The following is a 27,103-nucleotide window of genomic DNA, read 5'->3' as shown; positions in this document are numbered from 1 at the left end:
CTTAAAATATAAATAATTGTATTGCACTTCATTTTTTCGGAAAAGTACAAGAAAGTACAGTCACTTTGGTATTTATAAGGAGCCAAATTTTCTAAGCTCAAACAATAATATGGTTTAGCATATTCGGAGATTCATGGAACATTCTAGTATGTGCCATCATTATAAAGAGATGCAAAGACGTAGAAGATGTGATTTTTGGAGGTAAAACTAGACTCTAAAAGACCAGTTCTGCCTTTTTAAATGGAAGCTGTTTTCCCTGCTATGATTTGAAGGAAATTTTATATTCCTTTGTCTACCATTTTTCCCTTCCTGAAAAAAAAAAAAAGTTTAATCCTTTTATCCTGCCTATGTCATAGAATTGGATCATTTTAATCTTTAAGGCTTTTTGATCTCAGTACATAGTAGCTGTTTTGCAAATCAGTTGTGAGAATGTTCTAGTAAGGAAGATTTGCTCATTTCTTAGCAAATCACTTGAATCCCTCAGCCTCGTTGAATGTACCTGCTCCAAACTGTGGTGGCTCTTATATCTGTGATTCCTCAGCCTTTTTTCTGGCTCGGATCCTCATTCTGTCCACATTCATCCCAGGAGAAGGGACGCCCCAAGTGGTGGCTGCCCTCAGAAAAGCTGGCAGAATATGGGCCAAGTCCTGTGAGATTCCAGGTAGGGTGAGGATGCAGGAGGAGGACCCTGAATGCTGGGCATCATTGCCTGTAGTAAAATATGGCATGCACATACACACACACACATGCACATACACACACACAAATTTTATTGAAATCTTTTGAGCAACAGGAAATAGACTTAATTGAAACACTTTAAAAGTAGCCACTTTGTTGTAAAATCCAGCCTCCCTCCCTCAAACCTAAGGTGCTGTCTAGCTAGTTTTAAAGATATTTTAAAAGGAAAACTTATCATTGCAGATGGATCCAGGATCACTTCCCATAAAGAGAAAGTGAATAAATGAATACAAAGAAAATAAAGTAATCTTGACTTCTGGGGCCTTAAATTTTGTTAAAATTCATCTCTCTCAAAATAGTCACAGAGCCAACAGAAGTATGGATGTTGGATGTTGGATTTTTTTTCCAGCTTGGTATTGTCACTGCCTTCCTCCACATACAGAAGTGAAGGCCTGTAGCAAGGCTCATCCTGGAGGCAGGGCTCTGGGGGTGAGTCCCTGGAGAAAGCCCCAGAAGCGACCCAGCAGGGATGGGGCTCCCTCTATCCACAGCCCGGCTTGTCCTCCCCTGCCCTCAGACCCTGTGGGTCATCAGGCTCCAGACCACCTGCTAAGCCTCATGACCACACTATCTGCTTACTTTGCTGGCCGTATGTTTCTCTCTCTCATGACCAGCCTGCCCGGTCCCTGACCTTCTGTTCTCCCAGGCCTCTGGCTCTCATTTTGGCTTTGTGCCCGAATCTTTTGCTTCTTACCTCACTTTGATCTTTAGAGGGTTTAATTCAGATCTCCTGCCAGTTCAGACTCTTTACTGCAATGAGACCCTTGACTTTCCCTTCCTTTGGGTCCTCCAGCTCTGTTTCCTGTCCTGTCTCCATGCCCCACCCTCACTGTAAGCTGACAGGTCTCACTGCAACAGAAATTTCTGTCTAGAAAGGGATGTCCAGTGTCCACTCTAGTTGATGGTCCCATGTCATGATCCAACGTTCATTACTTTCAGGTAGCATTCAGTTCAGTAGAATCCAGTGTTGCAAATTAGACCATTGCCTAGAATTCGTCATAAAGGAACGAAATGACGTCATAAAGGAACAAATATTTAGATATTAAACAAGTCATAGACTCTCAGAACTTGATGGAATTTAAGGATCATTTTGTCCACCCTCTTCTTTTTTATTGAAATGCAAAGAGATCAAGTATCTTGGCCAAGATCACGTAGTTTGTGGTAGAGCCTGGCTCTATAAGCCCTACCCGAGGGGTCCTTCCTGATTCCCACACTTGCCCGGTGTGTATATGGTGAAAACCATTTGCTTGGAGCAGTGTTCCCCGAATCACAGGGTGCCCACCACTGGGAGTACCTGAGATGATTTTGGGTGGCTTGTGAGATGATTTTAGGTGATACATGGACATAGCACTAAACCACGTTGACTCTAACAGTGAGAAATTTATTACCTTTTCAACACTCTTTCAATCCTAACTTTTTGCGGGAGAAATTCTCAGGTAGCTCTACAATATCTCTAACACCTCCCTATCAGTCATTAATCTCCCTTTTATCAAAATAGAGCAGACCTGAGGCCCAGAGCCTTCAGCAGGCAACAGAATTCAACACCCCTTTGTTTCCATTATGTTTATTTTTATGATGACCTCCTCTTTATGGCAAGTGATCCTGGTTTCCCATCTGTGATAGTGATATAAATTCTTCTCTTTAAAATAGTCTTTAAACAGCAAGAGTGAGGCAATAAAAACACAAAGTACATATCACAGGTGATACGATAAGCAGATGTGGCAAAAACTGGGATGATGGTGTGTGAGTGAAATTTAGGAAGTCCTGGTTGAAGGGTTCAAGCGTATCACTTCCTAACGAAAACCTCAGTTGCTGAAAAGGACAGCGTGCCTCTCGCCAGAGTGGGCTCTGGGTTTTATTGCTAAAGTTGTATCTCTGGCCTGACCATCAGAGAGAAATGCACACAGAATAAAGCTTGCCGTGCAAATGAGCATCCAGAGGTCATAAACTGCAGAAGATTGTAGTGTTTAAGTTTGGAATGCTGGCTGATGCCAAATGTCACTTTCTTTTCCCATAGTATGAATTCAGCGTGATCTTTGATACAAGCCACCTGTCTGGGGAAGAGGAAGTTCTTTGCTTCATCGTTACTGCTCAGAGGTAAGGGGGATTTAAATTTTTTCCAAAGATGAAAGATTTATGGGACCAAGAAAGGTCATGCCCTGGTCATGCTTTGATGATGATGCCCAAAACGCCGAGGAGGAAGGAACTGCTCAGTGATAAAGCCCCAAACCGCTGCATAGAATCGGGTCTCTCAAGGATGGTGCTTGTCTAGTTCCGCTTGTGCAGACACCAGCTCAGACAGAGCTGAGAAGGGCTAGGGGTTCATCCAGTCAGAGGTAAATGATTTTACAGCTGAGGAGAGACAGGCCTGGAGAGGTCAGGATTCCAGCCCAAGCTTATGTGGTTGGTTAGTTCACAAGTGTCCTCTGTGGTCAGTGGCTTCTCATGGATGTACCCCAGCATCCCTTGATGTGGGGACAGGGCACCTGCAGCCTGAGGGCCCGGCCAAGCCTGTCGGTGGAGGCCCCCAAGAGATGGTCCTCAAGAGAGGGCTTGTCCTAGGAGCTGAGTGGACAGATAGGGAAGGGGACAGTGCATTAACAATGTCTTCCCTCAGGACTGTGCTCCTGCCTCTCTCTCTCCAGTATAGCCAAGGGTGCTTGAGAGAGACTTTGGGGTCATGAGCTGCCTCCACAAGCCAGAATCCACACGTGCCTTGAAGTACCATGTGGGTAGCCCTTGGCCGATAGCTGGGCTGGAAGGAGAGGTACTTAGGTGGGTGAATAGGGAGATACAAGCTTTGACTATATAGGTTGGATACCCAAGGCAACGTTTTTATTTGAATTTTTATTTGGAAATGATTTTAAACTTAACAGAAATGTTGCAAAGAATAGTGCAAGGAACTCCTGTATACCCTTTACCCAGATTCACTCAGTCTTGACGCTCTGCCTTATTTATTTTATCATTCTCTTTCTATGTATGATTTTTTCCACTTAACCATCTGAAAGTAAGTTGCAGACATCATGCCTCTTTACCCATAAGTATCTCCATGTGTTTCCTAAGAATGAGGCCATTCTCTTAAACAACCCCAGTATAGTTATAAAATTCAGGAAATTTAACACTGATACAATGCTGTTATCTAATCTCTAGTCCATGTTCCAGTTGTCCCCAAAATGACTTTGTAGCCACCTTTTTACTGGTCCAGAGTCTGATCAAGGATTAGGCATTCAGTTTTCGTGTCTTATCTCTAGTTGCTTTGATCTCCAAGCCAAACTTTCATGCCAAGGGATCTGAGTCTATCCCAGAGGTGGTCTAGAGATCTGAACCAAACACTCTGAAGCCCAAGGTCAGGCAAGATCCACAGAAAAAAGGTGAGATAACAAAATCAGGAACCTCATGGCTAATGGAGGCCGGGAAAATGGAAGGCCAGACACTAGATGAGCAGACCATGAAACCAGGGGCTGCAAGTCAACCAGAGAAAGGCGACTGTGCAGCCACAGGTTAGCATGCGGCCAAGACTGGAGACCCACTGAATCCGGGGTGCAGAGCGAGGCAAGAGGCTAAGCGTTGTAAAACTAAGGCCCCCACCCACATGGTCACCTCTGAAATGAGGGTGCTTAACCCAAGACTTCCTCTAAGGAGGACTGCACCCTCAGGCACTGAGAAGGAGCTCCTGGTCCCACATTCTGAGAGAGAAGGTCATCTCCCGGAATTTTCAGATGAGCCCCATTGTGCAAGATAACAGGTGCCGGCTCAGCCATCTATCTGACCCCCGGGTAGAGCAAGGGGTCCTGCTCTGGACCACTCCTCTCAACCCCATTCATGTCCATCAAGTGTAAAGCACTGAGCGGAAGCTGAGAGGGAGCAGGGATGAATGAGAGAGAGTCTTCCATCTCACACCTCATCAAGACAGGGTCAGTCTAGAGACAGAGGCAGACATGGCTCAGTGCAGGAAGTAGGGCAGAACAGCCCAGGGCAGGCACTGTCCCTCACTCATTCTACAAACCTTTGAGCACTTACTACGACCAGCCACTGTGTGAGACAAGGGGAGATACAGCAGGGACCAAAGTTGGTAAAAGCCCTTATCTTGGGCTCCTACAGTCGCTTCAAGCCTCAAAGCAAATTCACAAATCCATAATCAAAGTGTCTCCTGTCCCATGAAATAATCAAAACTTGATTTCAAGTTAAGGCTTCCTCCCCTCTGCCAGGGCAAGGCTGCAGGAGGGAAGCCTTTCTCCGGGAATAGTCTAGCTTTCCTCCAGTGGTGCTTCTACTGGCCCTCCCCCTTTTCCTGAGAGCCCCCCAGTCTCACAGCAGGGGTTATGAGAGGTAAAAGGCAAACAGGAAGGGTCTTACTTACCAGGCACTGCTGCAGGCACTCACTCAGTCTGGGTATGCAGAGCTGGCTCCTCCCCTTTGGGGACCCCCTCCGCCCTCCCACTACTGGGGAGGCTCACCTGTGCTTGTCCCTCACCACATCTTCCAGCCTCAGCCTCTAGGCGGCCAAAGATGCCTTCAATTCCTGCTGCCGAGACTGTGCCCCGGGACAGGACCAAAGGTGACCCTACCCTGGCTCTTGCTTGTAGATCTCACTCAGGAATCTTTGCCTGACAGTCTCTGGAAAGGCAGGTGATCCTTGTGGAGTCAGGAGGGGAAAGCCAGAAGCCCCCTCCCCTTACTTTTCCTGGGCCTGCATCTGACTGTCCTGATCAAGGTCCCCTAAAACTTAACTTAAAAGGCAGTCACCCTCCCCTGACCAAAAACCATTTTCTCCAAAATCTGTCTCCAGGAATCCTCCTTTCCCGACTCTGTTACACCCTTGACATTATGGTTTGGGTTGTTGCCACCAGACATAGTAAATCCCGGTTTAGTGCTTTCCTCTGAATTTTAGCATCTATTATGCCTCAGCCAAAACTTGCATTTTAACACCCTGTCGTACTCACCCCAGCCTGAGTGACTTTTGAATTTTCACAAAAACACCAATTAGTCAAAGGTTAGACTAAGATTCTTCCCAAGTGCTGAATCTTTCAACATCACCCTTGGTCCATTCTTGCCTCTTACTAATTAATGGCTTTGCCCCCAAAGCCTGAAGTCACTGGGCATTTGGGAGGTTCAGGTCAGGCCCCAACAAATACAACCCAACAGTAGACAGCAGCAGGACTGGTGGGGCACACACTTAACGAGGCTTTGTTTTATTTTTTCACTGGAGTCCTTCCTCAGTCTCAGTGTTATTTAAAACTCACAGAATTAAGATTAATTTTCCTTTGGGAACCACTGTGAAGCTGGAAGTATGCATTTTCAGAGACCCTCAAACCACCACCACTATAGCATATTTTTGCATTTAATGCTGCTTTCTCTATTTTTTTTTTTAGCATTTTCCTTAATATTTTAGAGAATGTTCTTTCTCCTAAAAATGAGAGCACAGCACGTCACAGTGGTTGTTTGACCCTCTTTACCTTGTGTTGTCATATCCAACCTCCACTCCAAAGGTGATGACTTTCTGGCCTTTAGTTGAGCACTAGTGGTACTTAACAAACACTAATTATATCCTACATATTGCAATAGGACATGCAAACAAGGTGGAAATAAGAACCACAGTGAATGTTAAAATGCAGCCCAGCAATCCCCCAACTCCTGCACAGCTTTCCAGTGCAGCATGGCTCCCGCTGTCTGTCAGGGTAGCATTGCCACAGGAATAATAGCATTTCAACACAGATGACAATTGTCTGAGCTTGCCGGCTTTGAAATCATGCAAGACGTGATTTTTTTTTTTTTTTTTTTTTTTTTTTTTGTGGTACGCGGGCCTCTCACTGTTGTGGCCTCTCCCTTTGCGGAGCACAGGCTCCAGACGCGCAGGCTCAGCGGCCATGGCTCACGGGCCCAGCCACTCCGCGGCATATGGGATCTTCCCGGACCGGGGCGCGAACCCGGTTCCCCTGCATCGGCAGGCGGACTCGCAACCACTGCGCCACCAGGGAAGCCCGTGATTATTTTTTATTCACACTATTTTCAATATCACATCATTCACGTTTACATAAAGCATGGCTGTGATCTAATAGAAACACATGCAAAGCATAGAAAAGGTAGACTTTGTTCCCACTTCTAGAATCCAGAAGGGCTTCACTGGGGAGGTGGCATTTACACAGAGGAGTCTGTTTTGGGGCTGAAGAAGCCTAGGCACAGTGGTGAGGATGTGCATGGCACAGCCTGCTCTGTCACACCCATGTGACTGGTGGGCATTGAAGTGCATTGGGGATTCCTGACCATCTCAGAGGACGGGTGGGGGACATACAAGGGCAGTAGAAGGAAGATGAGGCTGAAAGAGGAGATTGGGCTGGGCCACGGAGGGCCTTGAAAGCCTCAACTGCATTCCCCAGGCAGTGGGGAGCCACTGAAAGTTTTTGAAGAGGGGAGTGATACGATGCAATGGCTTGCCCACAGAGCACAAGACTGTTGGATTTAATAAAGGGGGGGCAGATGCTTATTCCAACCTGAAAATTCTCATTCTCCTGCTATTTCTAGGATCCACAGAAAACTCGCCATTGTTGGGCAGATCTATCAGTGTGCTGTCTGGGTCTCTCAACACCTGGAGCAGCTGATATTCATGGGAAGGAACATTTGGGCAGGAAATATGACATGGAAGAGACTTTTCCTTGTCAAAAAGAGGAAACTCCACCTACTTCCCAGTCCCATTTAGGGCTAATCAGAGGTGTCAAAGAAGGGGAGCAAACAACACAATGGCAGAAACTTTATCTACTAGAATCTCACGTCCATAGACCAGTGGTGTTCTGATCTTAGGTGTCCACTGGAATCACCTGGGAGCCTTAAAAACTACCAATGCCTGGTCCACCCTACAGGGATCCTCATCTAATTTGTCTGGGGTGAGATCTGGGCATTGGGGTTTTTTTAAAGGTTCATCAAGTGATTACTCTGTATGGTCCCTTACTCTCTACTGGGCACATTTTCACTCAACACACATCTGTTAAGCACCTACTATTTACCAGATGCAGTGCTGGGCATATAAGAAAATGCTAATAACTTAATTAAAGAACATCCCTTTATGTACATTAATATTTCTGTATAGCATTAGGGAACACCTAGTACTGGTCGCTTAAATAATTAAATATCAGAATCTTCTAATTTCTTGAATCACAGATGTTTAGGAAGCTGTGTTATCTATTAAACTTGCAGCAGAATATTTCAGGCACCCATTTCCCTGCAGACTTCGGTGAAAGTCTGGTCTTACTGTCCCAGAGGGCACCCACAGCACTTGATTCCCTACTGTGACGGAAAGATCCTTAAAGCTCCTTATCTTGAAAGCCACAGTTAAAATACCAATCGTCCTTTTCTTCCCGTCACCACCCTTTGAAGATCTCTTGCCTACTTGTGGATTTAGAAGGACAGAAAGTTGAGACTAAACAGTTTCTCAAGAGCTCCTGTCTCAGCAGCCTGGCTCTGCAGACCATGGGAAGCATCCCAAGTCACGATTTTGCAGAATAACTGGGGGCCTTTTGATGTTCAGCCTCTTTATCTCAACTTTGCAACTTCACTCAGTCTGGAGCAGTCACCCGATGACAGATGAGACTGTTGGGCCAGAGCTGCCAGCAGCCACAGGTGGCTGGACAAATGGCAGGGCACGGGGTGGCGCTTCCATGAGGAACCAATTACTCAGACCAGGCGGGATGCTGTGTGAGGGGAGGGAGCAGGCCCGGGTGTTGCCATCCTCCCATCTATTCAGGAGTCACCTCTGGTTTGCCCTGAGCAGTGATTGTACAGCTTTTATTGTCCCCCCTGGGAAAGGAAGGGCAAGGAAGTGAGGCCAGGTGGGCACCTGATCCTGCTGCTTCTGTAAACTGTGATGGATTCACCCCATATGCGGAAGACAGATGAGGAGTCAGGGGTCAGAGTCACAGAGCACCATTGTTTCAGAACAATAGGAGAGAGGAGGAGAGGGGATGTGAGCTATTGAAGTATGGTTGCATTCAGCACTCTCTGGTGGGGAGAGGAAGGCAGTGGGGGCAGAGGGAGGGCAGGGAGCCAGCAGGAACTCTGCACAGGTTCAGGGAATGATGGGTGGGGAGTGGTCCGGATGAGCTGTGTCTAAACCTCAGCGGGTCTTGGGGACTCTTATGTTCCACCCCTGGAGGAACATAAGAGTGAACTTAGCTTTCAACTGGGACTCTGTGTTCACTCTGTGTGGTAGAACCAAGTGTAGGTGCTGGGTTCAGCACCATGTACCCAGTAGCCATGCTTTTTCCCAAGGTGGTTGCTTCCCTACAATAATGATCACAATTCATATTTGAAATTTCATAAAGTAGTGAAGGGAAACTAGGTCTTCTGTCTCCTCCTTTTCCTCCTCCTCCTGCCTTCCTCTCCTCTTCCTTCTCCCCTCCCTCAATCCCCCAAATCTGGTATCAGGAGAAGACATCACAGTGGAAAAGCACTGGTTTTGGAGACTGACCTGGTTGCTGTGGGTGCTTGGGGCAAGTTGCCTAATCTGTCTGAGCTGCTTCTTACCTGTCAGTGGTGGGTGAGCCCCTCCCTCTGGGGTTACTCTGAGGACCCAGCTCAGTCATGCTGAGGAGTGTGCCTGGCACATGGTAGCCCTCAACAGCATCAGCCCCCTTGTGTTCACCTTTCCAGAATGACCCTGCAAGACCCCCCCATTCTGTGCTTCCTCACCCCAAGGGGAAGGCCCGTATGTGAACCTGCTGGAGGCAGAAGTCCATAACAGGAGCTCCCATGATACTTATCAGGACGGCGTTGGCCAGGACCTCTCTCCTGGGCTTGGTTGTCAGTGGATGATGGGTGATGCCTGTAGATGGGAAATGGCTGCCAAAGTCCAGCAGACCCCTTCCCAGCTGCAGTGCCCTAACTTTGCTGGTCCGTTATTCATGGAGCAAGCCTTGCAGAAGCAGCACACACTGTTGGTGCCCACCCATAACCTCTCAGCACTCACCTCCACCACGCACGCACTGGACAGCTCCCTGCTCCCAGCACCTGCCCCTCTGCCTGAGGCTTTTTCTGGCCACACACCCCCTCACCTGTGCACATAGGGCAGGTGCCAGGGATTTAATGCCCCCTCCCCGCCCCCCAGCAGGCCTCAGGAGTCAGTGGATCAGCTCCCATGGCCTCAGTTAGGGAGACTGGGGTTGGTGCTCCATGCTGCCTCCCAGAGTTTCGCAGCCAGACCGAGCCCAGCTGCCCACAGCCCTGACCTCCTGGATCGCGTGCCCTGATTGCCTGCCTTCCTTCCTGTCTCCCTTCTCCACTCCCCACTCATGTCTTTGTGGGGGGAGTACAACTGAGACCGTAGGGCACTGGCATGCCATACAGGGACCAAAAACAGAGCTGAGGGTAAAAAGGTGCAGAACGGAGACCTGTTGCAGGGAGGGGAGACCCCCGCTGTGGGCAGGCTGTGCTGACCAGTGTCCCCTCCTCTCTCCCTGCACAGCGGCAACATGGAGCGCTCAGAGTCCCTGCACGACAACATCCTCACGCTGGCGGTGCCACTGATGCATGAGGTGGACACATCCATCACTGGGTGAGTAGCCGGGACACAGGTCTGCCTGGAGCGGAACCCTGTGCTTCTCTTATGTTTGCTTGTGTAGCCAGGAGCCAGCAGCCCTGCCACTTCCGCTTCTGCCCAGCTTTGAAATGCAGGATGAAGCTTTAGCTGTAGTGACTCGTGTCCTCCTCCCTGATTTTCTCCTCTTTCCCAGCTACGCACCCACCTGGTAGGTAACACAAGAGGTGTGATGACAAATATAAGCCCCATAATTTCTTTGAATATTCTGTACATCTTTACATGCATCTCTTCCCAGCGCCCACCCCGCCAGAGTGTCATAGGATAGGAGGCAGCTTGATTCCTGGGTTTAACATCTTAGCCAAAGGCTCCTGGGCCAGAGGTTATGACCAGATGCGTCCCAGTGCCCTGGCTGGCTCCCAGGAAGCCTGGGCTGCTTTCTGATTAGCCTCAAGTCACCGCTGACCTTGCGTGTTTCCGACCCTTCTGCAGAGCCAGCAGGCAGGGCCGATCACAGCAGGCACACCATCTGCCTGGCTGAAGTCCTTGGCCACTCAATGCTGCTGGCATTGTTGGAAAGCAGGGCTGCAGGCAGGCACCCAAAACAACCCGTGGTGGTTTTCAGCCAAAACCCAGGCCTGGAAAAATGAGAAGTCAGTTCCTGTTTCCGGTTTCAGAAACAGAGCACATACTTCTTTGATAGTGGAAAAAGGATTTGCACAATTAGTTTAGATCAAATGAGGACCTGTTGAACCCTTGCCCCACAGGCAAGCTGAACTTTCTGGAGGTTCAAAGTTTCTCATTTTTCAGTTTTCAAGTGCTTCTGGGTCCCGGCCTTGGCTGGAAGTAGAAAAGTTAATGCGTTGCAGAAGGAACCATCCCTGCAAAGCTCCCCCACTCTGCTGGGTGTCAGGAATGAGTCTCCGGTGGGCGTTCCTGCCTCTTGGCGTTTTTCATCACGTTCTTTAGACATGAGGCATTGGTGGAATATATTTGCAAATTAACACAGATTTGCCTCTGTTCATGGCTCTATTTTTAACCCTGTAGTTTATTTACTTGTCTCCTCAGAGGCACAGTGAGAATATCCCCAGGACCAAGCCCCGTCCTTGGGGGATGAAAGAGAAAACACAGGCTCACTTGATCCCGTTGTCCAGCCCTCAGAGACCTCGTTGTGAGGTGTTAACAGCACCCCCCACCCCCGCCAGCCCCCTCTCCCCCCACCGAGGAAGCCATCAGTTAAACAAACGAGTGAACCGCTGATACTTCCAGGAACATAAAACGGGGCTCATTTAAATGAACCAGCTCTTGCCATTGGGTGGTACTGGGAACTCACTGCATTTCCAAACTAATATACGTTAAGTTGAAAATAGGTGAATTGCTATCCATTCAGACTTGGTACCAAAAATCTTACAATGGGGTTTGTTTTTGCGGGCAACGTTGAAAGCATCACTACAGAATGAACCGGAATTCTTAATCACATCTTACGTAGCCACTGTTTGAAATCTGAAGAAAAAGGCTATCACTGAGAGGACTCAACTTTTAATACCTAATTCCTAGTAATTTTGGTAGTCGGAAAATGTTTATTTTTTTAAAATGAATTTGTCACAGAGTGGGGCTTAGGATGCCAAATATATAATTCATTTAAATTGTCATAACCTTTTTCAATCCACAAAATGTTTTTCAAATGACAAAACAGAACATTCGTAGTTTTATAATCCAGTTTAAAAAAAAAAGAAATCAAAGCTACCATCGTCTTCCTCCTCATTTTAGAAATGTAATCCTGGTACATGTTTGTATATGTAGCTTATTGATTTCACCTAAGATGACAGACATTACTGGAAATGTCTGTTTAGAAAGCGTAGGTCTGGCTGTGTCCATTTACAGGAGAGGGAAGGAACAGTTCCACACGGGAAGCGTTTGGTGGAGGACACTGGGGGGAGCCAGGTTCTAGATTAAATAGGGACAGATGTTTGGGTTCTCAGGATAACAGTGACCCTGGGTTGGGATGACAGATTTCATGCTTTCCTCTTTCAGAATCATGTCTCCGACCTCCTTTGTGTATGGCGAGTCTGTGGACGCATCCAACTTCATTCAGCTGGAAGACCTGGAGTGTCATTTCCAGCCTCTCAACGTCACCCTTCAGGTATCCACCCCTGGAGACCTTCTCTGTCACTGGGGACCAATGAAAGGGCCCAAGGGTTGTGCCTTCTATGAAAGACAACGAAAGGGCCAGGCTCCTTCCAAGAGAAACTCTTCCTAGCCTGGTTGGCTGGAGCAGTGTGTGTGTTTTCCATAATTACACACAGAATTAATCCCTTTGCTGTGTGATACTCTGCTGTGTAGACCCCTCTGCTCTTCAGTATTTGGAGGGAGAGCTGCATGAATGCTGAGGCCAGGCCAGCATCCCTGCCCAAATGGCCCCAAAGGACCCCTTTCAGTTCTCCATCATTCTTCACATTGTGGACAGGGCACCCTCAAGGATTTGCCATGTCCCCTTAATCCTGGACCTCTCCACACTGACTCAGCCAGGAGCCCACTCCTCCCACAGAGGGACAGCCTTTCAGAAGTGGGGTTTTACAAGAGCAGAGCAGTGTGAGGGACAGGAACTCCCCCAGGGGAAACACGCTGCTCTCCCAAAGAACAGGGCTGGCTCTTCCATCACATAAGCACTGTGTCCAGCAGGTCCACTCAGTGTGGACTGTGGACACCGTGAAGGACAGCATCCTTCTGGAAGCCAGGGGTGGGCACACTTTTTTTGAAAAGGGCCAGAAGATAAGTATTTAGGCTTCGTGGGCCAGCAACTATGCAACTCTGCTTCTGTAGCATGGAAGCAACCATAGGCCATGCACAAATGAAACTGTAGCTGTGGACACTGACATTTGAATTTCATATCATTTTCACATATCATGACATGTTCATCTTCTTTTGATTTTTTTTCCCAACCATTTAAAAATATAAAACCATATTAGCTTGCAGGCTGTACAAAAGCAGGTGGCGGACCAGATCTGGTGTACAGGCCATCATTTGCTGAGCCCTGCTCTAAGTACAGACCCTTCAGGCCAGTGCTGTTCAACAGGAGGGTCTTTGAACATAAAGTTAGAGGGACAGAGCATCATCCAGGCATTCTCCTCGATTGACAAATGCGGGAAATGTAGGCCCGGGGGTAGAAGACATGCTGCAGGGCACAGAGCTGGGAGCAGCCGGGCTGGGGCCAGGACTGGGCGGGCATTGCCTGGACACCCCTGTGTAGCTCAGCACCTGCCAGGAGCTGGGGATGAAGTGATGAAGACAGTGTACCGTAATCCACATCCCACATCTCTCCAGCTCTAGCTCCCGAAGCCCTCCCCTGCCTCCCCTCCATCCTTCCCCACGGAGAAGATGGTTTCCCGGTCTGGCATCTGCTGCTATGGCCAAATAATTATTATTTTTTTCCCTGTGGCCACTCCTGGGTGGACCAAGGGGATGACAAATAAAGATGGGGGGAGGGTCCAGAGAGGGAGGCAGTAAAATATTTGTGGTCTCTCGCAAACAATGGTCTTCCTTTCTCCAAAGCATTCTCCCAGGCAAGAGGCCTCCGAAGCCATGATGGATAGCACACATCCCAGCTCAGAGAGGAGGCCTAAGCCCCAGCTGTCACACTCTATGTTTGATTTACAGGGAAAAAGGGAAAGATGAGGTTAGCCTTGCTTTTGAGACCTTAGAGTGATTGCTGGGAATAGGGCCTCAGTGGTTCTGAATTGCTTCTCAGAATTAGTTTCTTTTTCTCCATTGCTTTTTTGTAATTGGATAGAAAACAGATAAAGGCCAGATGGAGTTATTTCATTTTACTTAAATCATTTTAATTTTAATTACTTACAAATTAAGTTTAGTTACTTAAACTTTTGGAGGTGTCTTACAATAAAATATACAGTCAAAAACATTATTGAGAAGGGTTCAAATGACACACATCATGTAATGAAAAGGGTATATGCAGAAATTAACACAACACTAAAGTAACTATACTTAAGTAAAATAAAAAAATTTTTTAAAAGAGGGTATAGATGTTGAAAGGAGAAGGCAAAAAAGAATAACAGTTATACAAAAACGTATTCAAAAGATATACAAAATGTTCTTTTCCCCCTCTTTAAAAAAAGAAAGAAAGAAATCTGAGGGTATGTGGTTACATCATGTTTCTCTGAATGCATTTTTGCAGGGAGCTTAAAGTTTCGTATTCAGGCAAAGAGCTTTCTTCTTGTATCCTGACGTAAATACAGGCTAGGGAATAGGGGCGCCAGAAATGAGTGATTGGCATGACCCTTAGATTCTCCTCGTGATTATCAGTTGCCTGAGGAAGTACATAGCATTCCGTTCAGGATTAAGAAAGTTGGCTGGGTCTGAAAGATAGATAGTGTGTGTCATTGATTGGAAGGAAATCCTCTTGTGTTAGCAAAGCTGACAGTTTCCTTGAGAATTCTCTGATGACTAATTTTCTGGTATAACTGTCATTATTCTGACCATCCTGCAGGAAAGCCACTGACCAGGTTGATGGTGATAGTGACCTCCAGAAAAAGGTAGAGATAGTGAGGGAGAATGGGGTCAGGGATATGGATAAAATTCTATGTTTCCTTATTCTGGCAACATCCTTCCTGAAGAAAAGCACAAGTCTTTCCATATAAAGATATTTTTTCTGTGTCTTTTCAAAGCTGATATTCAACAAGCTGCATCATTGTTTAAAGACTCCACTGCAAATGCTGATGGGAGAAAGGCAGAGATATTAGTTTTGGACCTGGTTTCAAAGTTTCATCAGAGTTTTCTTAACAGAGATGTAATAATTTGTTGACCATTGATAGTTGGCTTTTTTTTTTTTTTTTTGCATCATCAGTTATTACCCTCATCTGAAAAGTGATGAAAAATAATACAGATGTTACGTAAGAACATTTGCAGAGAGTCAGACATTAAGACATTTGTTAAAAATAAATAAGGTAATATAAGCTCTCCCATCCATCTGGTTTTGATGGATGAAATCATGCAAAACAAAATCATCATCTTCTTTTCTTCCCCCCACTTGTGCTTTAATTGGGATTTCCCAGACAGGTCAATAGGTTTCTCTTCAATTCTCTGCTCTCACGTTTCACTTCAAATTAGCTATTTCCATCGTGGTTGGAAATTCCTTCCTTTTCTTCTGCCTTAGGGTTGTTGTTATGGGTGAATTGTGTTCTTTCTGAATCAAGAGTTGCCAACAACTGCTCATCCACTCAACCGTTTTTTGTGTCTGTTCTCTGAAGCAGAACTCACTATTGCAAAAAACAAAAACATGCTTTTCTAGGGAAGAGCTTGCTGGAGCTAGATCCTTATACGTTCTGTCAAGTGTGAAGACCCGGTGACTTGTCCAGCCCGTCTCCTGGCTCTGCCCTTCTGACCTCAGCTTCAGAGATGCCCTGAATCCCTGAATTCTCTCTCTAATCCCCAGGCCACCAAGCAGTGTTTCATTTCTTCCTCTCTCTTGCTCCTACCCATCTTTTTTTTTTAATAATATCTCATATACATTATTGATACTATGTATAAAATAGACAGTTGATGGGAACCTACTGTTTAGCACAGGGAACTCTACCTAATGCACTGTGGTAACCTAAATGGGAGGGAAGTCCAAAAGGGAGGGGTCATCTGTATGTGTATGGCTGATTCATTTTGTTGTGCAGCGGAGGCTAAGACAACATTGTAAAGCAACCATACTCCAATAAAAATTCATTTTAAAAAATAACAACATCTTTGAGACACAGACCTTAGAGTTTACCTGTTTAAAGTGCGCAATGCAATGACTTTTTCCACAATTCTGTTTATACAGAATTGTGCAACTGTCACCATAATCTAATTTTAGAACATTTTCATCACCCAAAAAGAAACTCCATACCCATTATCAGTCATTCCCTATATTAGTCTCCTATTGCTGCTGTAACAAGTTACTGTGAACTTTATGCCAAATTTATTATCTTACAGTTCTGGAGGACAGAAGTCTGAAAAGGTTTCATTGGGCTAAAAGCAAGGTGTCAGCAGGACTGCGTTCCTTTCTGGAGGTTCTAGGGAAGAATCTGTTTTCTTATCTTTTCCAGCTTCTAGAGGCTGCCGCATTCTTTGGCTCATGGCCCCCTTCATCTTCAAAGCCAACAGTGGCCAGTTGGATCTCTTTCACAATACATCTCCCTGATTCTGACTCTGTCTCCCACTTCCCTGTATAAGGACCCTTGCCATTACATTGCACCCACCTGGATAATCCAAGATCATCTCTCGATTTTAAAGTCAGCTGACGAGCAACCTGAAATCCCCCTTGCCATGTAATATACTCAGTTTCCACGGATTAGGACATGGACATCTTTGGGAAGCCATTCTTGTGCCTGCCACACTCCTCATTCCCCCTTCCCCCAGCCCTAGGCAACCACTAATTTACTTTCTATCTCTACACATCTACCCATCTCTTTTACTCTCCTTCATCTCCCATTTCTTCCTTCAGTTTCATGTTCAGCGTTTGCTCCATCTCCTTTCCTGTATCGGTCTTTTTGTGGCCGCCATCTTTTCTCTCATTTCTCAGGAGATAATGGGCTGCTGGAAACAGATAATAGGGAGGACTGTGGTGAGAATGAGAGGGGTAAAGTTTACAGGACCAAATGCTGGGACCGAAAAGAGGTGCACAGATGTCATCAAACAGTATTAGCAAGTGATAAGCTGTAAGTTATGGAGAAACCAAACCAGCTAGATAGTATAGTAAAAACAGCCCTTTCTGTAAGTTAGGTCATTTGGTTTGGGGACAGCCCACTTTTTCTTTGAGGGTCTCAGTTACCTCAGACTGTAAAAGGAAAGGCATTGGACCAGATAAGTGGTTCTCAAAGTATGTTTCCTGGGCCAGCAACATCAGCATCTCCTGGGAACTCATTAGAAATGCAAATCTTTAGCCTCCACCCCCCCCCTCCCAACCAGACCTACAACTGCAGAAACTCTGGACATGACCTTGCCCCAATCTATGTTTTGACAAGCCCATCTGGTTATTCTGATATGTGTTAAAGTTTGAGAAATACTGGTCTACATTATTTCTGAATCCCCACCAAGTGTAACAGTCTATGAGTAAATTTCCAGGTGTGTAAAAAGAAATATAATTTTTAGCTGGAAGAATACAAGAAAATGCTAAAGGGAAAGAAGGTAGTTTGAAGGTTTGGGGATGTTAAATGCATATTTGAAAAATTTCTATTTCATTGAAATCTCTCATCATTTGATATTTCACTTCACTTCAAGTCATGACCTTCTGTATCCTAAACCCTAGTATCTCTGTGTATCATTTCAAAGGATTTTAGAGTATATATTGCAGGACGTGAAATGAAGATCTCTATTTCTATTAAAACTTGCCGTGTCTGTCTCACACCCATAGGTCTATAACACTGGGCCAAGCACCCTTCCTGGGTCATCTGTCAGCATCTCTTTCCCCAGTCGCCTGTCACCTGGAGGAGCTGAGATGTTTCATGTGCAGGAGATGGTGGTGAGTTCTCATTTGTTTTCACACTTGCTTTTAGGCTCAAGCCAGCCCATTCACATTTTGTATTCCACCCAAGAGCCCAGAAAGGTTAACTCATTCTACCTTTGGAAACATACCTGGAGAAGCCAGGAGACCTGCAACACCTGAATTTCTACATTGAGACAGCTTGGTTCATGCCATGAGAAGACCTCTTTGGGGATGGGCAAGCGTCAGTTATGAACCTGACTTCTGGGATGGACTTTACTGGCTCTAGGAACTGCCAGCAACTGTCTGTAGTCTTGTGCGTATCTGAATGTATTTTTCTAAGGGGAAGATCCCCAGCACTCAAAGATTCTCATAGGGCCACTGATGCCTGGAGGGTGAAGGATTCGTTCATAAGACAGAAGTGTAGGTTGAAACTCAAGTTCATGTGCAGAATATGCCATTCAACTTGATCCTAAGTCAGCTGTAGATGATTTTCTCTCAACTAGGATATGATCGTTCCACCCACCTCCTTGGCTTCTAGGACATCACATTCCCTTGGCTTCTTCTTTCTCACTGGTTTTCTCCTCATCTCCTCAACTTCTACAGGGCCCAGGGTCTCTTTTTTACCACCCTTAATCTTAGAGATCTCCCCCAGACTCATGGCTTTATATTCAGTCTGTGCTGTGACACCAGATGTTTCTCTTAGCCCAGATCTCTCCCATGAATCCCAGAGTTTGACAGTTAACTACCTTCAGGCCATCTCTACCTGGATGCCTAACAGGAATCTCAGTCTTCTGCACAGCTGAACTCTCAACAGTACCCATCCAAACCTGCTTCCCCCCCCATGACCTTCTGCTTCTCAGCAAACAGCTACTCAGTCCTTCCAATTGCTTGAGTCACCCTTGATGCCTTTTCCCCACAGTTCACATCTGATCTGTCAGAAAATCTGATGTCTCTGCCCTCTCAACAAATCAGAATGTTACCGCTTTTGACCCTTCTACTGCTAGCACCCTGACCCAAGGTACTGTCATCTGTCATCTGGGTTATTGCAGTGGCCCCCTCACTCAGGTCCCTGCTCCTGCCTTGGCACCCCTGCCATCTGTTCTTGCCCCAGCGGCAGAGCCAGCCTTCCAAAATCTAAGTCAGGTCATGTCATCCTCTGCTCAAAACCCTCCAGTGGCTCACTTACCCCGCAGATTCTTCCAGCACCTCAGCCAGCCTCACAGGCTGTCTCCTGCCCCTCTCTGACCTCTCCTCCTCCTCCTCCTCTTCGCCACTCTCTCTACCGCAGTCATCCTGCCTCTTTGCTGGCCCTAGAGCATGGCAGATACTCTCCCACCTCCTGAATTTTGCACTGGATCTTCCCTCTACCCAGCACACCCTCCTCCAGAGAGCCACGTGACCTCCGCCCTCACATCCTCCTGGTGCTTACTCACATATCACCTCCTCAGAGAGGCCCTCCCTGACCAGCCTTTGTCCCAGCACCCCTCACCCCCTTTTCCTGCTTGTATTTCACCATCACCCTTATCACCAGCTGACATACCATGTATTTCCCTCTTTGACCAGATTATCTGCCTCCTCCTGGCCCCGTACAATATAAGGATGGGGATTTCTGTCTGCTCACTGCTGTATTTCGAGGGCCTCCTATATGCAATGCTTGGCATATATTATATGCTCAATCAATATTTGATATTTGACTGAAAGAAAAAACCCACAATATAAAACAAAAGAAAGAGTCGTTTACTCTTTCTACATGAATTCAGGAAGTTTCATGCTGATAAAAATCGCCTCAGTGTGCCTGAGAGTCTGGAGTGGCTGGGCGTGAGGGTGACCCCTCCTGGGAGGGAGGGTGCGTGATGGTTGAGAGAGTCACTACATAAGGAGAGGGAGTGTGGTCCACGTTGAGGGCACGAATGAATTGTTCCTCTTGCACGGGCACGTGAGGGACAGCTAGCCAGACAAAGGGACAGTCTCTCCATGGATAGCTTGAAAATATGGGCAGCAAGACCCATGGCATGTGACACATCTTAGCCCACAGAAGGCTCAGAAAGCGTCATGTGATGGCGATGATGGTTTCCCGCATCGCTGTCTTCTTGGGTCACGTGGGCTGAAACCCTGGACCATGGGAAATGTTGAACGCGGAACACGTGCCCTTCCTGGCTTGCCTGCTTGGCCATCCCCACCGCTGATGGTATTCCATTCCTGCTCCACAAAGTACCCACGCCTGGACGCTCTGCTGAAACAGCGGTAGAAAAGCCCCCGGTGTTCGGCACCTACAGCTACCACGGTTTGAGCTTAGCGTGAGGTTCCTGCCACCCACGTGCTCCCATCTGCCTCCTTACATAATGTTCATCTCACCAGCCACTCCACCTTGTCCCCACAGCTAGGGATGCTCTCCTCACAGAGCATGTTCTATGAGCCGTTCACATAAACATCTATAATGTTGTAGAGAAAAATGCTCCCCCATGGACAAAATTATTTATTGAGCAAAACAGGAAATGTAAGTCACTCGGATTCTGAAATTATCTCAGCACCAAGTCCACCCCCTTTTCTCTTTACTGATCATCAGACTGAGCAGGAGCCACTCGAAAGGACTTTGGGACGTGTTTATAAATAGCTGGCTTGGCGGGAAGGCATGAGAAGTGGTTTTTCTGACGATTTGCAGAAGTGCCTGACTGATCATCCAGCTGAGTGGACTCTTGAAAACCCAAGTACTGTGAGCTGCCTGCATTCCGTTCTCTGAGTTCTCAGAAGCAGACCCTTTGGATTTTCAAAACGGTACTGAGAATTTTCAAAAGTATGTAACAGAATTCTCAAGGACGGCCAAGCCTTTGCTGGGATACACCAGCCCATGTTCAGAGGCCTTTGGCGTTTGTGTGGTATGGAAAATCAGGCTCACTGGCAAATTCTCACTAAGCAAGTAGTGAAGCACTGTGTTCTCATGGACAGTCGTCACCGGAGACCAGAGTGATGATGAGACTAGAAACATAAAAGCCAGTGCATGGTGGATGCGGTGATGAGGCAGGAGTCCTAGGTACTGTTTCAGAGGCTGGTGGGCAGCACACCCTCTACCCTAAAGCCCACAGGGCTGAGAGCAAGGGCATCCTGCAGCTCAGGTTCCCAGCCTTGGCCCCTCCCTTGCTCAGCAGCACCCAAGAATGCCTACTGGGGCAGGTCATACAGCTCGCGACGTCCTCCACTCTGGCCTTTCGGGACTTTGAATAGAGTGGGGCTCTTGTTCTGGGCATTTGGGTGGTTTGGTGCAAGTCAGACTCACTCCTATTAGGAGAAACCAGTACTCCTTCCCTGTATTACACTAGGAGGGGCCCCTAAGGCCTGGTGGCATCCCCCGGACCCCACCCTCAGCCACCTCCATCCCCCAGTCTTGGACAGGGCCCTGGGCAGCCAGGAGCCAGCTACCTCCTCAGTCAGCTGAAGCCCAGGAGCAGAGAGCAGGCATTGAGAGAGGACGTATCTGCCATCCCTCCCCACACACCACGGGACCCGCAAGATTGTTTCTCTCCCTTCAACGGTGCCCGTGGTATCCATCATCTGTATAGATTGCTGAGGGTGGGCGTGCTGGCTGACCCCACGGGTCTGAGCTATCACCCCACCTAAGGCCCCGACTCTGCAACACAGCTTTCTAACTGTTGGTTCAGAATTCATTCAGAAGTGTCTGGGGCTGCAGTTAGGGTCCCTGGACAGGACAGACCTGCCTCTACATTTCACCAGAGAGTCTTTTGTTCTCCCGAAGTGTTTTTTGAGGTCAAGCTGCCTGTCAGTGGAGCGTGTCTTTGCTCACATGGGAGAGATTAGTATAGGAAGCCTAGTGCAGTGGGACTCCTTTCTATGTCCACCCAGCTGAGGTTCCTGATCTCCTTCCCTCAGAGCAAGTGTTCCGAGCCCCCCCCACCACACTGCTTGTGTTTTATTTAGAAACAGCCTTGGTGGTGGCCTGAGGACCTGCAGTTTCCATTGCCTGCCACCCACTGGGGTTGTGCCGAGTCCTGTGGGGACGCTCGACTCCCCACAGCACAGCCAAAGCATGGGCAGGCCACCACGACCCTAGAGACCATCAGGAGGCCTAGTGGGGAGGACCATGAAAATAACAGAGAGAGTGAGAGAGGGGAAGAATGACAGACTTCTCCGGCCCATCTAAAATAAGAATCATCACAGGGACTTCCCTGGCGGTCCAGTGGTTAAGACTCTGCACTTCCACTGCAGGGGGCACGGGTTCGATCCCTGGTTGGGGAACTAAGATCCCACATGCCACGTGGTGTGACCGAAAAATAAATAAATAAATAAAATAAAGATGAATAGCTAAAAGTTATAGCAGAGTAGACATTTCCCCCAGAGGTACAGTGCATGTTGATAGTTGAAGTGATAAAAATAAATAAAATAAAAATCATCACAAGTGCTAGATCATCCTTGCTTTATTCTGCAGACACTGGCAGAGAAAGCACCAATGATGTTCCAGGTTCTACTAAAAGGAATAAATCACGCAACACTGGCAGAAATTCAGTCTAGCAGGAGGCACATCTGTGAAATGTAATTGCAGTGCCATGTACCAAATGCAGTCATGGAGGCACGGTCAGACCCAGGGATGTACAGAGGTATGGACCCCACCCTGGGGAGGGGACAGCAAATGCTTCATGAAGCAGGCTTTTGGAGTCAGGGCCTAGGGGATGTGTAGATGTTCACCAGGAGAACACGTGATGCGAACATTCCAGACAGATGGAGTGGTCAGCGTGTGTAGGAGTACAGTGGAGGCCTTACCTGGTTCTCCATTCTCTCTGCCCACCTCTTATACATACAGGCAAAGGTGACTGTTCTCTACGCCTTCTGCAGGGCGTACAGCAGTTGGATTTCTTGGCAGTGTGACAGGGGGTGCTAAACTACTGTCATTTCCCATGACAGTTGGTGAGGTTCTCGGGTGCATCATTCCTTCTGGGGTGCATCATCTGTGTTTGCTCATGGACCCGCACCTTCATTTCTCTTGACTTAGGACTGGGGAAGGCCAGGCGCCCTGCTTCCCGAGGCTAAGCACACGTCGTGGACGTTGACGGCAAATGATCAGGCTGCTGCAGGGGAGAGTGGCTTCTGTGGGCCTGACTCCCCGTGTGAGACAAGCCGTAGGCACTTGCTCCTGAGAGAAGGTTCCTGTTTGGATTGAGGATACAGCTTCTCTCACACAGCTTGATAGGAACCTGCCTGGAAAATGTAACGACCTCACTTTGTTGTGGGCCTGCTGCAGAGATGGGCCTTTTAGCAGAGCTCCTGAGCACAGGCCTAAGAGAGGGCCAAGGTAGCACATATGTCACAAGCTTTATGGCTCATGAAGGCAAGACCTTTTGAACTTGGGTGGGATCCTGCTCCAAACTTCAGTTTACTCACAGGGGATGAAGGTTCAGGGGAAAGGATGGGAGGTCGTCTCAGGACTCAAGCTTCAGGTGTTGACACTGAAAACCTGTCTGTGAGCAACTTTCTAACACTGGAGAAGGAGGCTTAGGGGTTTGGCTTCTAATAATATGCAGGAAGAAAAAAGTCATAAGTGACTGACAGAGAGCGAAGGGCTGGAACTTTATTCCAGGTGAAAGTCCTGGGTCTTTCAAAAAACTCTAAAAGTAATCTAAAAGAAACATGAAATAAATACCATACCCTTCTTTCTTCCTTCTGCAAAACTATCTGAAAAGGCTTACCTCTCTGGTTTGTTCTGTCCCTACTATTGGGCAGTGATTCTAAAGAACTGACATGATTTCCAGGAAGTAAAATTGGGTGGGAATGAGGGATAATATTCCAAGGAGACACATCAATAACTTTGCCATAGGGTACCATTAGGATATTGATATCAATATAATATCAATACCAGTATTCATTAGAATATCCAAGTTGGTGGCAAGACTTATATCTTAGTAAATTATAACCTCCCCCCTCCCCCCCACCAGTGCATGTGCACCAGACAGGGCTGCCCATGATCTAATTTCTGCCAAAATGAGTCAGTTGATACTGGAACCTTAATTAATTTGTGATAAGGATCTCCATATCCCTATGAAGAAAAGATGCACCTGATATATCAGTGACCACACAGTAGCTTAAACTTAGAAATGGAGGACTGAATTGTTTTCCCCAAGGATGATCTGGGGAAGACAGATCTGCTTAATGAAAGTGGTGTTGGGACCATCAAATCGATCACATTTGATCAAAGACTAAAGAGTGAAAAAATTTCTCCTGAATAACTGACAAAAAATGAATACCACTTACTGCTGTCCTGAGGCTTTAGTGGCTTTTTTTATGTGCTGTTAAATTTAATCCACACAGCAGCTCCATAAGGTAAGGTCATTATCCCAAGTTAAGGAGCCAGGACTCAAAGACCTGCCCAACATCACACAGCTAGTAAGTGATAGAGCTGGGTTTGTAGTCAGATCTGTCTGACTTCAAAGCACAGGTACTTCCCCCTGTACTACTCTGCACACCCCTCCTGGGTGCACTGCCCACTCCCCAGTCACCAGAGGCAGACTCAGTCAACAGAACAGACAGAAGATGAGCAGACCACCAAGAATCACCCACTTAATGAGGAGCATCTACCCCAGGACAGCGAGGCACCAACTGCTATCAAAAGAATAGCTAACACCAGAGGGTATATTAACGAGGCAAACAGAAGAAGATTTTAGAATAAACAAGACTGATGTCTTCAGAGAGATGCAAAAAGACAGTATTCCCATGAAATAGAATAAACAAGAGTTTTGTAAATTTAAAATTTTGATCATTCAAATAAAAACCTTAGTATATGAGCTGTGTAGTAGAATGGGTATAAAAGAATAAAGTAGTGGACTGGAAACTTGAGGGATTTCTCAAGAATGTAGTACAAAAGGACCCCAAAAAGGCCAGTTAAACTTTTAACAATCTGAAATGAAGATCCAAATGCTCTCAATATAAGAGTTAGGAGGCTGGCAAGATGGAAGTGAAAGCAAGCCAAGATTCTTGTCTTGTTTAGGGGAAAAGTTTGTGTAACAATTAACTCAAGGCTTTGATAAAAATAAAGTTTAAACATGCAAAAATTTTAATGGCAACTTAGAAGAATAAAAGCAATGTAGGACATCCAAACCACTAAAGAATAAAAAGCACTTAAAAAGAAAGAACTCATGAAGAAGCAGGTGAAGGAGAAAAAAAATTTTTACGTGTATATATATGTGAGATGGCAAGAATAAATCCAAATATATCAATAATCAGAATAACTGAGAATGAATTAAATGCCTTAGTGAAAGACATACTTTCAGATGGGGTTTTTTTTTTGACCCAGGCATAAGTTACTTGTAAGAGACACACCTTTAAAAATGACCCATAGGGCTTCCCTGGTGGCGCAGTGGTTGAGAGTCCGCCTGCTGATGCAGGGGACGCGGGTTCGTGCCCCGGTCCGGGAAGATCCCACATGCCGCGGAGCGGCTGGGCCCGTGAGCCATGGTCTGCAACGGGAGAGGCCACAACAGTGAGAGGCCCACGTACCGCAAAAAATTAAAAAAATAAAATAAAAATGACCCATAATGTAAGGCATTCAAAAAAAGATAAGACAAATGCTAACAAAAAGAAAACAGGCATAAGAATATTAATAACAAACAAAATAGAATTGAAACAAAAAAGTTGTTAAACAGGGCCAAAAAAATGTATTTCAGAATGATTAAAGATACAATCCAATGCTAATTTGTAATATAAATGAATTTTTATATAACCAATCACATAGCTATAAAAAACATAAAGTAATAACTGACAGAAAAACAAGGAGAAATGTACACATTCACAGTTACTGCAGGAAAATTTAATACACTTTCCTCAAAAATCATGAGTATTTGAATAATGCAGCTAACAATTGTGATCTCTTAGAGAGAGAAAGACCAAAATGAGTCAGAATGTCTGGGTTTCATTAGTACTTGCCTGCTTACCAGCTTTTGGTAACCTTGAGGAAGTCACCTAAATTCTCCAAGCTTATTTTCCTCCTCTGTGAAATGGACTATCTACTTCAAATGGTGAGGATGGAAGAAGTTAATGTACATGGAACAATTAGTAGAGTTCCTAGTACGTAAATAAGGGAATGCACATTCTTTACAAACATATGTGAACATTCACAAATTACCCACGTATTGCACTACAAAAGCAAATCCCAATAGAATTTCAAAAGTCAAAGTAATACAAGCCACATTCTCAGACCACAATGCAGTAAACTTGGAAGTTGACAACAAAAGTTTAGCCAAACAACCAACCAAAAACAGAACTACTTGGGAGTTTTTAAACACCATCTTAATTTACTTTTTAGATAAAAAAGAAGTCAAAGAGGAAGGGATAAACAATTAGAAATGAAAGACAATGAAAGCTTGTTCATATAAAAACTAATGGTTGTAGACAAAACCCACACAGAAGAAAATGTCACTACTCATATACAGAAAGCAGGAAGGACTGAAAATAAGTGACCTAAATTGACAACAAGAGCTAGTAAAAAGGACAATAAAATAAATTCAACTGTAAGAAAGTAAAGTGAAGATATCATTGAAGATAAAGCAAAAGTTGTGAAATGGAAAAAAATCAAAAGTATTCTACATCAATAAAACTAAAAATGGGGGCTTTTTTTGTCCAGTAAAACAGATGAACCTTCAGCAGATTTGATCAGGAAATGAAAAAGAGTGGTAATGCTAAAAAACAACCCTAGAAATGATCAAAGAACTACACTCACATGGAGAAGATTTTTAAATCATAAGAAATTATTTTCACAATATAATACCCACAAATAAAAAGCCTAAAAGAAGTATTATGAGGTAAAAATCCAACTAGACCAATTACCTCAGGAAAAAATAAGAGTAGTATATAGACATCAAATTATAATGCTGTATACCTGGAACTTATATAATTAAAGAAAAATGAAGTGTAGTCAAAGACTTGTGCCTTAAAAAAGCACGAGACCCAGATAGCTGTTTAGGTAAGCTCTACCAAGCTTTCAAGGAACAGATAATTTCTGTGTTATATAAGCTGTTCGAGAGAGTAGAAAAAGATGAACAGCTCATTCTAGGATACTAAGATAACCATGATTCCAAAACTAGAAATGGAGAATGGGCACTAACAGAAAAGGAAACTGCAGGCCAACTCACTTTGAAAACAGATACAAAAATTCTAAATAAATGTTTGCAAATCGATTCCTTTTAGAAGAAGAATCTATCCTGAGTAAAGAAGGATAGGGGCTTCTCTGGTGGCGCAGTGGTTGAGAGTCCACCTGCCAATGCAGGGGACACGGGTTCGTGCCCCGGTCTGGGAAGATCCCACATGCCGCGGAGCGGCTGGGCCCGTGAGCCGTGGCCGCTGAGCCTGCGTGTCCGGAGCCTGTGCTGCGC

At 46.0% G+C, this 27,103-nt stretch overlaps 1 protein-coding gene across 6 annotated transcripts in view; it reads left to right on the top strand.

Moving 5' to 3' along the window:
• The window catches only part of ITGA9 (integrin subunit alpha 9), a 363,861-nt gene that overhangs the window by 285,220 nt on the left and 51,538 nt on the right, over positions 1-27,103 (top strand). For all 6 annotated transcript variants that reach the window (XM_024132323.3, XM_028478504.1, XM_055080233.1 and 3 more), the window contains exons 20-23: positions 2,756-2,835; positions 10,193-10,282; positions 12,299-12,407; positions 17,661-17,768. In XM_024132323.3, coding sequence (XP_023988091.1) covers positions 2,756-2,835; positions 10,193-10,282; positions 12,299-12,407; positions 17,661-17,768 — 387 coding nt within the window. The remainder of the gene's footprint in view (positions 1-2,755; positions 2,836-10,192; positions 10,283-12,298; positions 12,408-17,660; positions 17,769-27,103) is intronic.

This window comes from Physeter macrocephalus, chromosome 18 (assembly GCF_002837175.3).
Source record: "Physeter macrocephalus isolate SW-GA chromosome 18, ASM283717v5, whole genome shotgun sequence".
Lineage (NCBI taxonomy): Eukaryota > Metazoa > Chordata > Mammalia > Artiodactyla > Physeteridae > Physeter > Physeter macrocephalus.
This window is presented reverse-complemented; position numbering and strand designations above follow the sequence as displayed.